The following is a 17,172-nucleotide window of genomic DNA, read 5'->3' as shown; positions in this document are numbered from 1 at the left end:
CTTAGATTTTTTTAATCCATCTTGAGTTGATTTTTGTATAAGATGAGACATGAAGATCCAATTTCATTCTCTTACGTGTGGCTAGCCAATTATCCCAGCACTGTTTGTTGAAAAGGGTGTCCTTTCCCCATTTTATGTTTTTGTTTTCCTTATTGAGGATCAGTTGGCTATAAGTATTTGGGTTTATTTCTGGGTTCTCTATTCAGTTCCATTGGTCTGTATGCCTATTTTTATACCAGTACCATGCTGTTTTGGTGACTATGACCTTATAGTATAGTTTGAAATCAGGTAATGTGATGCCTCCAGATTTGTTCTTTTTGCTTAGTCTTACCTTGGCTGTGTGAGCTCTTTTTTGATTCCATATCAATTTTAGAATTGTTTTTTCTAATTCTGTGAAGAATGATGTTGGTATTTTGATGGGAATTGCAATGAATTTGTAGATTGCTTTTGGCAGTATGGCCATTTTCACAATATTGATTCTACCCAACCATGAGCATTGGATGTGTTTCCATTTGTTTGGGTCATCTGTGATATCTTTCAGCAGTGTTTTGTAGTTTTCCTTGTGGAGGTCTTTTACCTCCTTGCTTAGGTATATTCCTAAGGTTTTGTTTGTTTGTTTTTGTTTTGTTTTTTCCAGCTATTGTAAAAGAGGTTGACTCCTTGATTTGATTCTCAGCTTCGTTGCTGTTGGTGTATAGAAGAGCTACTGATTTCTGTACATTAATTTTTTACCTGGAAACTTTGCTGAATTCTTTTATCAGTTCTAGGAGCTTTCTGGAAGAGTCTTTTTGGTTTTCTAGGTAAACAATCATATCACCAGCAAACAGCGATAGTTTGACTTCCTCTTTACTGATTTGGATGCTCTTGATTTCCTTCTCTTTTCTGATTGCTCTGGCTAGGACTTCCACTGCTATGTTGAAGAGGAGTAGTGAGAGTGGGCATCCTTGTCTTGTTTCAGTTCTCAGAGGGAATGCTTTTAACTTTTCATCATTCAATATTATGTTGGCTGTGGGTTTGTCATAGATGGCTTTTATTATTGAGGTATGTCCCTTGTATGCCGATTTTCCTGGGAGTTTTAATCATAAAGTAATGCTGGATTTTGTCTGATGCTTTTTCTGCGTCTATAGAAATGATCATGTGATTTTTGTTTTTAATTCTGTTTATGTGGTGTATCACAGTTACCGACTTGCATATGTTAAACCATTCCTGCATCCCTGGTATGAAATCCACTTGATCATATGGTGGAGTATCTTTTTGATATGTGTTGGATTCGGTTAGCTAGTATTTTGTTAAGGATTTTAGCATCTGTGTTCATCAGGGATAATGGTCTATAGTTTTCTTTTTGGTTATGTCCTGTTTTGGTATTTGGGTGATACTGGCTCCATAGAATGCTTTAGGGAGGGTTCTCTTTTTCTCTGTCTTGTGGAATAGTGTCAAAAGGATTGGTAGCAATTCTCCTTTGAATGCCTGGTAGAATTCTGCTGTGAATCCATCTGGTCGTGGACTTTTTTTTGTTGGTAATTTTTAAATTACCATTTCAATCTTGCTGCTTGTTTTTGGTCTGATCAGGGTATGTAATTCTTCCTGATTTAAGCTAGGAGGGTTGTATCTTTCCAGGAATTTATCCATCTTTCTAGGTTTTCTGGTTTATATGTGTAAAGGTGTTCATAGTAGCCTTGAATGATCTTTTATATTTCTGTGGTGTCAGTTGTGATATCTCCCGTTTCGTTTCTTATTGAGCTATTTGGATTTCTTCCCTTCTTTTCTTGGTTAATCTTGCTAGTGGTCTATCAATTTTATTTGTCTTTTCAGAGAACCAGCTTTTTGTTTCAGTTATCTTTTGTTTGTTTCAATTTCATTTCTGCTCTGATCTTAGTTATTTCCTTTCTTCTGCTGAGTTTGGTTTTGGTTTGTTCTTGTCTCTCTAGTTCCTTGAGGTGTGACGTTAGATTGTCTGTGTGTGCTCTTTCAGGCTTGATGTAGACATTTAGGGCTACGAACTTTCCTCCTAGCACTGCCTTTGCTGTATCCCAGAGGTTATGATAGGTTATGTCACTATTGTCGTTCAGTTTGAATAATTTTTTAATTTCTATCTTGATTTCATTTTTCACCCAGTGATCATTCAGGAGCAGGTTATTGAATTTTTGTGTATTTGCATTGTTTTGAAGGTTCCTTTTGGAATTTATTTGCAGTTTTATTCCACCATGGTCTGAGAGAGTGCTTGATATAATTTCAATTTTCTTAAATTTATTGAGGCTCATTTTGTGGCCTATCATATGGTCTGTCTTGGAGAAAGTTCCATCTGCTGTTGAATATAATGTATATTCTGCAGTTGTTGGATGGAATGTTAGGTATACACCTGTTAAGTCCATTTGTTCCAAGGTATAGTTTAAATCCATTGTTTCTTTTTTGACTTTCTGTCTTGATGACCTGTCTAGTGCTGTCAGTGGAGTATTGAAGTCTCTCGCTATTATTATGTTGCTGTCTATGTCATTTCTTAGATCTATTAGTAATTGTTTTATAAATTTGGGCGCTCCAGTGTTAGGTGCATGTATGTTTAGGGTTGTGGTATTTTCCTGTTGGACAAGGCCTTTTATCATTATATAATGTCCCTCTGTCTTTTTTAGCTGCTGTTGCTGATGACAGTGTGGCTAAGCAATTATATTTTTGCAGTGAATTTCTCAGGTGGTCTTTGTGCTTCTTGTATTTGGATGTCTAGGTCTCTAGCAAGGCCAGGGAAGTTTTCCTCGATTATTCCCCCAATATGTTTTCCAAACTTTTAGATTTCTCTTCTTCCTCAGGAATGCCGATTATTCTTAGGTTTGGTCGTTTAACATAATCTCCAGACTTCTTGGAGGCTTTGTTCATATTTTCTTATTCTTTTTTTTTTGTCTTTGTTGGATTGGGTTAATTTGAAGACCTTGTCTTCGAGCTCTGAATTTCTTTCTTCTACTTGTTCTATTCTATTGCTGAGACTTTTCAGAGCATTTTGCATTTCTGTAAGTGTGCCTATTGTTTCCTGAAGTTTTCCTTGTTTTTTATTTATGCTATCAATTTCATTGAATATTTCTCCCTTCACTTCTTATATCTTTTTTTTTATTTCCCTACCTTTGGCTACACCTTTCTCTGGTACCTTCCTGATTAGCTTAATAACTAACTTCCTGAATTCTTTTTCAGGTAAATCAGGGACTTCTTCTGGATTTGGATCCATTGCTGGTGAGCTAGTGTGAGTTTTGGGAGGTGTTAAAGAGCCTTGTTTTGTCATATTACCAGAGTTGGTTTTCTGGTTCCTTTTCATTTGAGTAGGCTCTGTCAGAGAGAAGGTCTAGGGCTGAAGGCTGTTGTTCAGATTCTTTGGTCCTACGGGGTGTTCTCTTAATATAGTACTCCCCGCCTTTTCCTGTGGCTGTGGCTCCCTGAGAACAGAGCTATAGTGATTGTTACCTTTCTTCTTGGTCTAGCCACCCAGCAAGTCCACCCGGCTCCGGGCTGGTATGAGGGGTTGTCTGCACAGAGTCCTGTGATGTGAACCATTCATGGTCTCTCAGCCATGGACACCAGTGCCTGTTCCGGTGGAGGTGGCAGGGGGTGAAATGGACTCTGTGAGGGTTCTTAGCTTTGGTGGTTTAATGCTCTATTTTTGTGCTGGTTGGCCTCCTGCCGGGAGGTGGTGCTTTCCAGAGAGCATCAGCTGTGGTAGTATAGGGAGGAACAGGCGGTGGGCGGGGCCCTAGACCTCCCAAGAGTATATGCCCTTTGTCTTCCGCTTCCAGGGTGGGTAGAGAAGGAGCATTGGGTGGGGGCTGGGTAGGCGTGTCTGAGCTCAGACTCTCCTTGGGCGGGTCTTGCTGTGGCTGAGTATTTGGGGTGTCTCCTGGGTCCTGCAGGAGCAATCCACTTCCTTCAGAGAGTCTGGGTTCTCTCAGGTTTCCTGATTTATTCCCCTAGTTGTTCGGGAGCAAAAATTCACAATGTGAGCCTCCACATGCTGCTCTGTCCCTTTGAGTTGGAGGCGCAGCCTAGTCCTGCCTCCCATCCGTCATGATCTCTGGAAACCTGTGCTTTTGTTACTTTAGTACTTAGTGTTTGCAGTTGTTGAAGTTGGCTATGGACTGCCCCCCTTCACACACACACACACACACAGAGAATTTGATTAGATTAAATTTAGATTTTGGCAAGGGCACAGAAATTTATTGGAGTAAAATGGCAGCCCAGAACCTGAGCAAGCGCAGCATTTCTGAGCAGCTCGTTTCTCACTGGACAGAGCTTTCTGTAGGGGCCTTCAGCACCTGGGCAGTCAGAGGCCCAGAATAGCATCTCTGTCTGTCTTCACAGCATATCTGGAAGCCTCTTGTCCTGCAGCATGCAGTTCAGGTGCTGTCTCGGTGCTCAGGGGCACAGAGCAAACAGAATCTGCACCAACTGCTCCTGTCTGCATCCTGTTGACCTGGGACAGACAACACATGGGCCTTGGTTTCTCTCTTGATTTGCTAACGTTCATGCCCTTCAGAGTATGGATATTGGGGTGTGATCCTACTGCTTGTCTGTCTCTTGTTCACCTTTGTTTCCTACACAGAATCTAGCAGTACCATCCATCTCTGAGGAAGGAATGACAATAAATGGCCTAGACTAGGTTTCAGAGGGTGGCAGTAGCTATGCAAGGAGCTAGAAATGTTAAAGTCGGAGTAGACCCCTTGGTGCGCTCCATGCATTTTGCGGGTGTGATTTGATTGTTGGAGGTGGTATGCTCCGTGGATCTGTGGTTTGGTTGTTGGAGGTGATGTGATTCGTGAGATGTGTTATTTGGTTGTTGGAGGTGATGTGATTCGTGAGATGTGTTATTTGGTTGTTGGAGGTGATATGACTCGTGAGATGTGTTATTTGGTTGTTGGAGGTGATGTGATCTGTGAGATTTGTGATTTGGTTGTTGGGGGTGGTGTGATTCGTGAGATGTGTTATTTGGTTATTGGAGGTGGTGTGATCAGTGAAATTCGTTACTTGGTTGTTGCAAGTGGTAGTGTGATATGTGAGATTTGTGATTTGGTTGTTGGAGGTGGTGTGCTCCATGAGATTTGTCATCTGGTTGGTGAAGTTGATATGATCCGTGAGACTTATTTTTGGTTGTTGGAGGTGGTGTGATCTGTGAGATTTGTGATTTGGTTGTGGGAGATGGTGTGATCTGTGAGATTTGTGATTTGTTTGTTGGTGATGTGATCTGTGAGATTTGTAATTTGTTGTTGGAGATGGTGTGATCTATGACATTTGTGATTTGTTGTTAGAGGTGGTGTGATCTGTGAGATTTGTGATTTGGTTGTTGGAGGTGGTGTGATCTGTAAGATTTCTGGTTTGGTTGTTGGAGGTGGTGTGCTCTGAGTTACGTGATTTGGTTGTTGGAAGTGGTGTGATCTGTGACATTTGTGATTTGGTTGTTGGAGGTGATGTGATCTGTGAGATTTGTGATTTGTTGTCGGAGGTGGTGTGCTCTGAGTTATGTGATTTGGTTTTTGGAGGTTGTGTTCTCTGAGTTACATGATTTGGTTGTTGGAGGTGATGTGATCTGTGAGATTTGTGATTTGTTGTTGGAGGTAGTGTGCTCCGAGTTACGTGATTTGGTTGTTGGAGGTGGTATGATCTGTGAGATTTGTGATTTGGTTGTTGGAGGTGGTATGATCTGTGAGATTTGTGATTTGGTTGTTGGAGGTGCTGTGATCTGTGAGACTTGTGATTTGGTTGTTGGAGGTGTTGTGATCTGTGAGATTTGTGATTTGGTTATTGGAGGTGTTGTGATCTGTGAGATTTGTGATTTGGTGTTGGAGGTGGTGTGATCTGTGAGATTTGTGATTTGTTGTTGGAGGTGGTGTGCTCTGAGTCATGTGATTTGGTGTCGGAGGTGTTGTGATCTGTGAGATTTGGTTGTTGGAGGTGTTGTGATTTGTGAGATTTGTGATTTGGTGTTGGAGGTGGTGTGCTCTGTGAGATTTGTGATTTGGTGTTGGAGGTGGTGGTGTGCTCTGTGAGATTTGTGATTTGGTGTTGGAGGTGGTGGTGTGCTCTGTGAGATTTGTGATTTGGTGTTGGAGGTGGTGGTGTGCTCTGTGAGATTTGTGATTTGGTGTTGGAGGTGGTGGTGTGCTCTGTGAGATTTGTGATTTGGTGTTGGAGGTGGTGGTGTGCTCTGTGAGATTTGTGATTTGGTGTTGGAGGTGGTGGTGTGCTCTGTGAGATTTGTGATTTGGTGTTGGAGGTGGTGGTGTGATCTGTGAGATTTGTGATTTGGTGTTGGAGGTGGTGGTGTGATCTGTGAGATTTGTGATTTGGTGTTGGAGGTGGTGGTGTGCTCTGTGAGATTTGTGGCTTGGTGTTGGAGGTGGTGTGATCTGTGAGACTTGTGATTTGGTGTTGGAGGTGGTGGTGTGATCTGTGAGATTTTTGATTTGGTGTTGGAGGTGGTGGTGTGATCTGTGAGATTTGTGATTTGGTGTTGGAGGTGGTGGTGTGCTCTGTGAGATTTGTGATTTGGTGTTGGAGGTGGTGTGATCTGTGAGACTTGTGATTTGGTGTTGGAGGTGGTGGTGTGATCTGTGAGGCTTGCAGGTGTTCTTTGGTTGTTTGAGGTGCTATACTTTGTGAGGGAAGCTCTACGGCTTTCAGTGTAGGGAACCCAAGGGCAGAAGACAGTATATTGTGGGGAGTTTTTGGGGAAGGAGAAAGGAGTAATTTTTCTCTTTAACGTCTACACTGTAGTGCTTCCTACTTTCCTTTTTATTACAAAAATCATGTGTGTTGGTTATTAGTTGCTCATTCCTGATGCTGTGTTAATGTAGCCGTCATGGGAATGCACTCATATCACGAGTGTTGTGTGTGCGTTCATACTCACGTAACAGTAACTACTGCCGGTAGAGTTGTTTAACCTGCATCTCAAATTACTCTTTTTTCATTGGAATGAAAAGCAAATTACTTTAGAAATTCCTTGTCTCTTTTTACCAGGAAGTCTTTATTTAAATGGGAATCACTTCGTGCTCTGGAAGGTCTGAGGCTGCTTGTGTTTTCTTTGTCTGCATGACAGGAGCTCTGCAGGAGTCCGCAGGTCACCCGGAGCAGGATGGGGAGGAGCTGAGCCGGACCCTTCACCTCGAGGAGGTGGTGCAGGAGGCCGCCGGCGAGTGGCAGACCCTCACCCACGTCTTCTGATGCGAGTCGGAAGTGCACCTTTAAGAATGTTTCTGAAGTTACATTTTGTGAAGAGCAAAGCACTTGGAATCTCTGTTTTAAAGCTTCAAGTGTTAAAAACGTTACAATAGTTTTTTAGCTATAAAATTATCTAAAGAATCATTGTCTTTCAGAGACTCATGGGAAAAAAAAACTGGGAAAAGTGTCACCGCGTTGTTCTCTTTTGTCTACAAATCACTGAACTCAGGTACTATGGTAGGCAGTTTCCTCCTCAGTCTCCTCCGTGGCTGGCGCGTCTAGTTCACGAAGCAATTAACTGGGTCTTACTATCATTGTAGTGTGATTTCTTTGTATTAGCAAAGACAAAATCGCTAACATGAAAAATGTATGTCAGATTTTCCTTCATGCTTCCGGTTATAAGAAGCATAGCTTACAAAGCAAGCGTAAGATTGGGGCATGAAGTTCAGAAAAAAAATGTTACAACACACAGGGAAGTTTTTTCCACTCTTTTCTCTGTGCATTTTGAAAATTAGTCAAAATGGACTCTTTTTAGTCTACCGTAAGTTAATATAACTGATACCTTGAGAGATGGCTGGACCAATTCTCTCTCCATGACAAATGTTTAATCATTAGTTACAAGAATGCAGTATCTGGGGCGTCAACACAGGGACTCGAGTAAACCTGACCCACCAATAAGGATTCAGCTGTCCACGCGGGCTGGCGACACACTTACCGCCTCAATCTGTGTTCAGGTCCAGGGTTACATAATTGCAGAAGCACAAGCCATACATCGCAGGTAGGAAACCACAGAACCGTCTGCCAGGAGCAAGCAACCGTGGCCCTGTCCACCCCAGCAAGTAAGAAGCATATCTGTAGCTTAAGGCCAAGAATCCGTAAAAATCCCGTGACTTTCTCTTCATGCATAAACAGATGTATTTTTGATTTCAGGGAATTCTTTAGTATCGTCAATGGTGCCACATTAAACATGTCCCAAACCAAATCCCACCTGTGCTGGGCAGAGTGCGTGCACGCCATTCCTACAGCATTCCAAAGATGGAAGGTTCTTTACTTCATGTTAATTTTTCCTTTGAAATTATTTATATGTTCTATATATAAATACATATGTACATAGACAGATATATGGGCCTCTGTGTGGCTGAACAGTATATTTTGTAAATATAAGTACTAGTCCTAATTGCAGAAAGAGCGTCTGAGTTTCACCTCCCCACGGGCACTTCAGATCAGTATTGTATTCATTTTATTAATAAATGGATATCTTTTTCATTGTAATATAAAGCTGGGTTTTATTTTTTTTCCTGAAAAATAATTGCCTTTATTTTCTCTCATTGCCTCCTTGGTTTCAGAAGAGAATAGTTTTATTATAAATATTGTATGGACTTTGCATATTAAGAGAGGAGCTCATTTCAGATTCCTAAAGAAATAGACATTTTACTGTTATTTGGAAAGGGCATCTTTTGATTTTTTTGTTGTTGTTGTTCACTTTTGGCATATGTATATAAGTAATATTGATGGTGATATGAAAACTTTTGTTATGTGAAAATATTTAAGTCAGAAAATTGTTAAATAATATTACTTCTTTTCCAAACTACTTTGTGTATTGTATATTTTTTTAAGAAAAAGAGAAGCCTTATTTGACTTATTCTTGTGATACTGGACTTCTCACCAATCCTGAGGTTTCCTTCCTTGAACGTCAGTGTGTAAACCTGGCTGTAGTCGCATATTCAGAATAACTGTAATTGTGCTAGAGTTTTAAAGGTTCTGCTTTTAATGCACTTTTTATTTTATAATTTTGTATTGAAATATTTTAGAAATGTTGATTAATTTTGGTGAACAAATATCCCCAAAGTTGAAATTATTGGAATTTTAAGCTTTTGTTCTTGCTGGGTTATTTATTTTTATTTTAGCATCAAATGTCATCTCAGGACATCTCTAAAAGGGGTTGTTTAATTCCTAATTGTATAGAAAGCTAGTTTGGTGAATTGTATTGGTTAATTGACTGTTTAAGGCCTTAACAGGTGAATCTAGAGCCTACTTTTATTTTGGTTAACGAAAAAGAAAATATCAGTAATTCAATTTTGTGTCTTTTCTCAATTTATTAGCAAACACATTTTATGTATTATTTTGATTTACTTCCTAATTATAAAAGCTGCTTTTTTGCAGAACATTCCTTGAAAATATAAGGTTTTGAAAAGACATAATTTTACTTGAACCTTTGTGGGGTACAGGTTGATCTTTATATTTTACTGGTTGTTTTAAAAATTCTAGAAAAGAGATTTCTAGCCTCATGTATAACCAGGGTTTTGAGGATAAAGAACTGTATTTTTAGAACTATCTCATCATAGCATATCTGCTTTGGAATAACTATAAATAAAAGATGAAGTTAGGAAATGTGATTAATTTTTTTCGTTTGAAAATATTTAAGATAAAATAGTTTGGCATGTAAATTAATTTCAAGTTCAGATATTTTTAAGAGAAAACGTCAGTGGTATTTTCCTTTACCTCTGTGAAGTTCAGAGGCGTTTACCCCTGCAGTGTCCGCTGGAAAGCCTTCAGACTTTAAAAATCAGGGCATGGCCCCACGACAGCGAGTCGTGGGCGTCAGCACAGTGCCCTGTGCATGTGCCAGAACTGTTCCTGTTCCCTTTCATTTGCTGCTTTATTCAACAGCACCCAGTCATTGAGGAACCTTTTGAAAGTTCCTAAGTGTTTTGATCCTGCTGGTGTGCTCAAGCAGCCATGAAGCACTGAAGCTGAAAGAATGAATTGCCTTTGCAAAGACACCGAACGTGGAACTGGGATGCAGGTATTGAGGAAGCAGGAGGCACGTAGCATGTGTGGAGTCCCACCTGCTAGATAACACCCAAGCGGCTGCGTTTCCATAGAATGGCAATAGATGAAAATGAAGACATGTTTTCAAACAGGCAGATTCAAATGCTACCCCACCCCCACCAAGCTCTACTTTTTCCCCTTTTAAAAACTTGAGCGCTTAGAAAGTATCTAAATATAAGACATGCCATGACATGGCATCTGACAGCTTGCAGCCAGGTCAGTGGGAGGCTCATCAAACGCTGCTCTCCTCTTCCTGACAGTGTACTGCTGGTGGGACATGAAACATCAGTGCTTGTCCGGCACTTAACTAGGGGCTGTTTCCTTCGTGCATATTTTCTACTCCCCTGTTGTAATGTTTTAAGGAAACTTCATTTTTGAAATTATAGCTAGTGTTCTGTGTCTTCCTTTGAACTCTTATATCACATTTATTACAAGAGACGCATGTGTTAGCACAGGTACAAGATTTTTTAAAGTAGAAGTGGATTTCTTTTCTTGCTGTGGGTTTTCCTCATTTTAGAAGAATATTTGTAACTCATTAAGATACACATTTTAACATGAAATGACCATCACACAGATTTATGTTTGGAAATATTGAAGATAAAATAGTTTGGCATGTAAATCAATTTCAAGACTTATGTACATAAGATTTTTAAGGGAAATAGGTAAGATATATAGAACTGCTTTCTAGTGTATATTAAGGCTATCTCATGCCTGCTTCTTATATTTTTTTCTGAAGCTTATTTCAAAACTAATACCGTGCCCTTCCCTCACTAAAAAAAGTTAATCCAAGGATTGATTGTTGTGAATTTATCCATTTTCCAAGACCTACTGCATAGGAAGTAAGTGAGGCAGAGATGAGATTATGTGGCGGATACTTCCGAAGGAAGCGTTCTCTTTGTGTCAGTCTGTGTTCACATACCTTAGGCACTTTGGATTTTTTAGAATAAAATTTCAAAAGTGCCTACACACATAACCCAATTTAATGTCGTATCTGTACTTGGGGCCTCTACATCTTTCCCATATTCTAATGAAAAGACCATATGCCAAAGGCCACTGAGCTGGCATCTTCTTCATTGTGGAGAAAGTGGGAACCACAGAGCTTTTTGTGGGCCAGATGCCCACACATTCCTAGCAGAGACATGTTGTTTGTCATGGTGTGGCTTGCCACACCATGTCCTGTTTGGTGGCTGGCCCTCTCTGAACGGATTCCCCTCCTCAGACCCTCATGCACGGATGAGCACCTACTCACCCTCACACTCACACCCACACACACACCCACACACCCTCACACTCACCCTCCCTACACAGAGATATCGTGGCAGTTCTTTATATGGATGACTAACAACTAAGAAAAAATGAAGATTAGTATGAATGGCAGGAGCAACAGGCAGTCAGAAGAGATTTTTCTATTAATCTTTTATGTGTAACACTTTTTACAGCATGAAGACGTTGTATTCTATCAAGATTTGTATCATAATTGACAAATTCTCAAGTGACATAGGGATTCGTTCTTGATTCACCACTAAGGAAAATTTTTAAAGTTAATTTTTTTAATTACAGAAGAATTCTCTTTTTATCTTCACAATTGTTTCATGATCTATTTATACATTGGATGATATTTAATCCAGTTTTGTATTAGAAATGGATAGTGATGCCAAAAGCCACTGTGCTGGCTTTAAAAATAATAAAAATAGTTTTTGTATTATTTTAAAACTCCTGTATATTTACTTCCTTGGGTTTTGGGTGAGTTATCACTGTTTAAAGGCAGACACTTCCTCTAGGTCACGTTTACCATGGCTTAACACAGTAGAGCAATGCTGAGTTGGCAACATATTCAAGCCCAGGGCATTTAAATCCTGGAGGATGTCCCAGGTTCCTGCTCTCTGCTTTCTCTTGTTTGAAAGGTATTAAAGAGTGACTTGAAATGCAGTGCACATCCATCATAGTATCAGCGTGTCTGTTTATGAGAGATGCCAGATCCTGGACTTTCAGAAGCATCCGTGGAGTTATTTTATATCATCGGGCTCTTTGTAAAGATATAGTCATCTATTTTACTATGCCTTACATTTCCAAACTGTTAGAGAAGTTGGTAATTGAGAGAGTCATCATCCTGTTGAAACAACAAATTTCAATATATGTTTTCTTGGCACTGAGTAGGGACTCCAGATATTTTTGGACTGAAAAAATTAAAGTGATGTTGACTTCCTGAATGTGGCTAAGAGGGAATGGTAAGCAATTGCTTTACTGTTCTTTTCGCTTCTTTCTTTCTTTGTAGGAGGCATGTTGCTCTGATAGTTTTTGAAATAGAGTGGGTGAGGGAAGCGCTTTGGATCCCACTACGATGGATTGTCTCAACTATCGGCAGTGCTTTTCCAGGTGAGTTTTACCCAGAGGCTGGGCTCCCTGTGATAGCGAAGAGTACTGTCCCTTAAGTACAAGCAAAGGCTTGTACCTGCATGTGTGCTGTGCGCTCTTAATGCTGCGAGGGAGATGGCATGGGCCCCACTCAGACGAACTCTGCCTCTGATGGTTGCCTGTCCCTGGGCCAGCCAGTCACATTCTCTAGACCTGGCTCCTCGTCCCTGGGGTTAGTTGATTGCATTTCTTTCTTTCCAGCTCTGCCTTCTACTTCTATTCTCAGTTCAGCCACCACATGGTATTGGGAATCACTCTGCGTGGGCCCCTCGCATTTCTGTGTGTTATCTCCACGTGCTCTTGTTGGGCTGTTTGTACAGATCGCAGCCTGGGGAGATGGAGATGGCCTCTCTCTCCAACACGAAGGGATGCTTGCTTACTGATCAGTGTAATCAAGACACTGTTGCCCTCCGTACCAAAGGCTGGGCAGGTGCACTTCAAGTGACCCCTCTGTCTTGGCCTCCTGAGCAGCTGAAAGTCCGCCCCTCAAGCTCAGGCCCCTCCACCACCACACCACCCACTGTGTGTGCAGGCGTCTCCTGGCCCACTTTGCATCCCACTTCGGGGCTGGGGGATCAGATGTTCAAACAAATGCTGACCCTCTGGCTACTACTCCTGTTACTGTGAGTAAAATCCCCTTTGTCACCCAGGAGCCCACGTCTTCTGCCAGCAGCCAGGAGGCTGGCAGGCTGTCCTGAAGGGAAAGTGGGGAGAACCTGGGATGCTTCATGGCTGCTGACACTGTGGTCAGCCCTGGCTCAGCTTACAATATGCCTGGAAGTTGTTAAAATAAATGTTGCTGATTATTCCACACCGCTCACAGTGCTGCCCCCATCATTGAGGACCTTCTCTTGTGACCTGGCACCTTTGAAACATTCAATCCCTTAAGGCACCACAGAAAGAATGACAGATGACACAGTGCACACCCACGGAGACGCCTCACATGCCCCTTCTACCGATTAACAGATGCTTCCCCAGTGTTATTATTCTGGGCCAATGAAGAGAGTTTTACGTTACTATTTTAGTAATTAGAACAAAGAGATCATTGGTTACCTTGGTAACCAAGCTCTATAAGAAAGAAATTCTTATATTTAACATGAGACAGCTCACTTTGATGTTATCTCAGGCAGTTTTTTAGTAGTTCTGGGTAGAGATGGACAACAGCTGGCCATCTACCTTGAGATGCTCCTTTTATTTTTGAGGTAGGGTCTCACTTTGTCACCCAGGCTGGAGTGCAGATCATGGCTCACTGCAGCCTTGACCTCCTGGATTCAGTGATCCTCCCACCTCAGCCTGCCGAGTAGCTGGGACCACCGGTGCACACCCCACACCCAGCTAATTTTCATTATTTTGTTAGAGACAGGGTCTTGCTATGTTAGCCAGGCTGGTCTCAATGTCCTGGCTTCAAGCGATCTCTCCGCCTTGGCCTCCTGAGCGGCTAGCTGAAAGTACAGGTGGGAGCCACTGCCCCTGGCTCGAGATACTCCTCACCACACACATTTTCTAGTCACCTTTCAATCGTGATTCTAAACTTTAGTAATGCTACGTCTTCGTCCTTTTTTTTTCTTTTCTTTTTCTTCTTTTTTTTGAGACAGAGTCTTGCTCTGTCACCCAGGCTGGAGTGCAATGGCATCCTCTCGGCTCACTGCAACCTCCGCCTCCTGGGTTCAAGTGATTCTCCTGCCTCAGCCTCCCGAGTAGCTGGGATTACAGGCACACATCACTGCACCTGGCTAATTTTTGTATTTTTAGTAGAGACGGGGTTTCACCATGTTGGCCAGGCTGGTCTTGAACTCCTGACCTCAGGTGATCTGCCCACCTCGGCCTCCCAAAGTGCTGGGATTACAGGTGTGAGCCACTGCACTCAGCCTTTTTTTTTTTTTTTTTTTTTTTAAAGCAGTTTGAAGCCTACAGAAAAGCTGTAAGGCAAGAACTAAGAACTCTCCATGTGCAGAGACCCCACTCACACGCTGCCCAGGTCTGAGTGACGGTGTCTTCCTAGCACACCACACTTGCCATAGCCTGGTACTGCTTATAGCTCTGAGGTTCGCTTGCCATGGTACAGATGAAACTATCTCCCAGGAGACCTGAAAGCTGCCCAACCTGTGTGGCAGGGACGTGATCTTAAGGACGTTTGCCACAACCCGTGGTAAGGCAGGCGGGCAGGCGCTGACCCCTGGTGAGCTAGCAGCCTGGCCACCGCATTGGAAGGTACATTCCGACTCAGGATCATCTCTAGTTTCCACGTGAACTTTAAATCAGAAGCAGGAACTTAGCTGAGAGGTGGAGGGGCCCTGGCTGGTGCTGGAGGTAGTGGACGGAGTCACTGTTTTATGGATGCCCTCGAGTCTTGAACTATTAGTGAGCTCTCCAGGAGCTTGTAAGATTCCGGAGCTGGATAAACAAGCCATTTCCTGGTGGTGGGAAGTCGAGGTATGGGGCTGTAGAAGGAGGAGCCCTGGCCTGCCTCACTGAGACGAGGTTGGAGTTGCCTAGAAGGTGGATGAGAGTGCCGGTTGAAATCAGGCTGTTTCTGAAAAACCAGACCACTCATTTTCCTTCTACGGCAGGTGCGGTCACATGAAGTTGCCCCGGCGTCTTGTGCTGGAGTGAGCTGTGGTGTTTAACAAGCCACATAGCCTTGCCTGTGCTGTTGGGTCAACCTTGCCTTCTTATCCTATCATTTAGGATTTCAGTGACTATTTACTATTTACAATAGAAGACTCACAATAGAGAAATATGCCAGCGTGCTTCACTTTGTATTGTGTTTTTTCAGCAAAGAGGCAAGAGTTCTGCAGAGTCTTGGATTTAATTATAACATCTTGCCAAATGGTGGCTTAGAAAATATTTGTTGTTGCATGAGGGAAAATATATTTCTGTTATGGATGGAACTGTGTCCTCCCAAAATGTGTGTTTTGAAGCTCTCACTCGCAATGTCATTGTATTTGGAGATGAGACAGATAGATAGAGGCATTAGGGAGGGAATTCAGGTTAAATGAGGTCGTAAGGCCAGGGCTCTTATGCAGTAAGACTGGTGTCCTTAGATGAGAAAGACACCTGAAGTCGTTCTCTGCCACGTGAGGACGCAGTAAGAAGGCGGCCGTCTGCAGGCAGAGGAGAGAGGCCTCACCAGAAATTGACACCTTGATCTTGGACTTGGAGCCTCTAGGACTGAGAAAATAACTATCTGTTGTTTAAACCACCCAGTTTGTAGTATTCTCTTGTGGCTTCCTAAGCAGACTAACAAACAAACACCCAAAATTAACTGATGGCTTCGCTCTCTTCTGTAAAAATTGCTATGAGAGAACTTTTCACTCACTGTTTTACAGTTTCTCCCTCAGTCTCTGGTTCTTTCCTCTCACATAATCCCAATTCCAATTTATAGTTCATGGCCCTGGCAGAGTCATTCATCACAGTGTCTCCTGAGCTAAACCAGCATCTGCTCTGCTCACTTCTTGACTGGCTCCTCATCGTCAGCCCTCTGTAGAGATTTCATTTCTTCCATGCCAGGTACTTCACGCTCCAAGCTCAGAGGCTGCTCTATCAATTTCATACACGTTCCCTGCCCCTACAGACGGGCAGGCCAGCTCTGAATGGCAGAGTGTGGCTGTGCAGATGGAAGCGTGATCACTACGGCTATGTTCAGTTCCACAGACCCTCGTGGCCCCTCTAGCCTCTACTGACCATGGTCCTGACAGCCTGCGCAGGCCATGGGGAAGGTCCTGACAGCCTGCGCGGGTGGTGGGGAAGGGCGTCTGCGTCCATGAGGCTGGGGCTCCGGCAGCCCCTCCTCTTGGCTGTCCGCCTGGTGAGTTAATTTCCAGTCACCTTCGGGAGAAAGTAGGTGGGCCGCTTCAGCCAAGTGTTCAGTGAGCACACAAGCTCTCTGGCTCAGTTCCTATCTTGCTGTGTTTTATTTTAAAATACTCACCCAAGTATTGTACTGTCATGGCGAATGCTAGCTTATGATGTACCCTTGGTTTGCCTTTTAATGCATTTTCCACATATGTTACATTAAGATAGACTTGCCAATGAAAATAATACAGTTTTTAAAATGTAATTATCTTTGCATGATTTTTCAAATTCCTCAGTTGGAAGGATCTGGGCAGAGAAGTGTAGCCAGTGGACGTGGGCTTTCTGTCTGCCACGCCTGCCGGGCGAGCTCAGGTGGCCATGCCTCCAGCCTCGGCAGTGTTTCCTGCTATTGCAGTGAATGCAGTCGTATTCCCAAGTTCTCACACTCGCTTATCATGCTGGAGTCTGAGGCTCTCTGACCCCCGGGAGCATGTAATCCTATCCTCATTCAGCATGGAAGTTCCCCTTCGTAAAGGTCACAAATGCAGAGCATTTCTCACAGCTGCTGCTGAGACACAGAGGGCAACTGGTGGTTCCATTAAAAGCAAAACAAAGGCTGGGTGTGGTGGCTCCAGCCTGTAATCCTAGCACTTTGGGAGGCTGAGGTGGGCAGATCTGCAGATCCTGGTCAGGATGAGACCAGCCTGGGCAACATGGTGAGATCCCGTCTCTACAAAAAATAAAAAATTAGCTGGGTGTGGTGGTGTGTACCTGTAGTCCCAGCTATGTAGAAGGCTTTGGCAGGAGGATAGCTTGAGCCTGGGAGGTTAAGGCTGCAGTGAGCCAAGATGGCAGCACTGCACTCCAACCTGGGTGACAAAGTAAGATCCTGTCTCAAAAAAAAAAAGAAAGAATGAAAAAGAAAAAACAAAAGAGACTTTC

General features: G+C 42.7%; 1 protein-coding gene across 6 annotated transcripts in view; it reads left to right on the top strand.

Moving 5' to 3' along the window:
- Positions 1 to 9,588, top strand: part of ZNF236 (zinc finger protein 236) — a 151,757-nt gene extending 142,169 nt beyond the window's left edge. For 3 of the 6 annotated variants that reach the window (XM_055296138.2, XM_055296142.2, XM_055296148.2), the window contains exons 31-32: positions 3,178 to 3,216; positions 7,067 to 9,588. In XM_055296138.2, the coding sequence (XP_055152113.2) occupies positions 3,178 to 3,216; positions 7,067 to 7,191 (164 nt within the window). In that variant the 3' untranslated portion in view covers positions 7,192 to 9,588. The remainder of the gene's footprint in view (positions 1 to 3,177; positions 3,217 to 7,066) is intronic. The other 3 variants (XM_055296143.2, XM_063614711.1, XM_055296145.2) reach the window with 1 other exon arrangement.
- The last annotated feature ends 7,584 nt before the right edge of the window (positions 9,589 to 17,172 follow it).

The sequence above is a fragment of the Symphalangus syndactylus genome, chromosome 1 (assembly GCF_028878055.3).
Source record: "Symphalangus syndactylus isolate Jambi chromosome 1, NHGRI_mSymSyn1-v2.1_pri, whole genome shotgun sequence".
Taxonomy (NCBI): Eukaryota; Metazoa; Chordata; class Mammalia; order Primates; family Hylobatidae; genus Symphalangus; species Symphalangus syndactylus.
The sequence above is the reverse complement of the archived record's forward strand: the minus strand, read 5'-3'. Positions and strand labels throughout refer to the sequence as shown.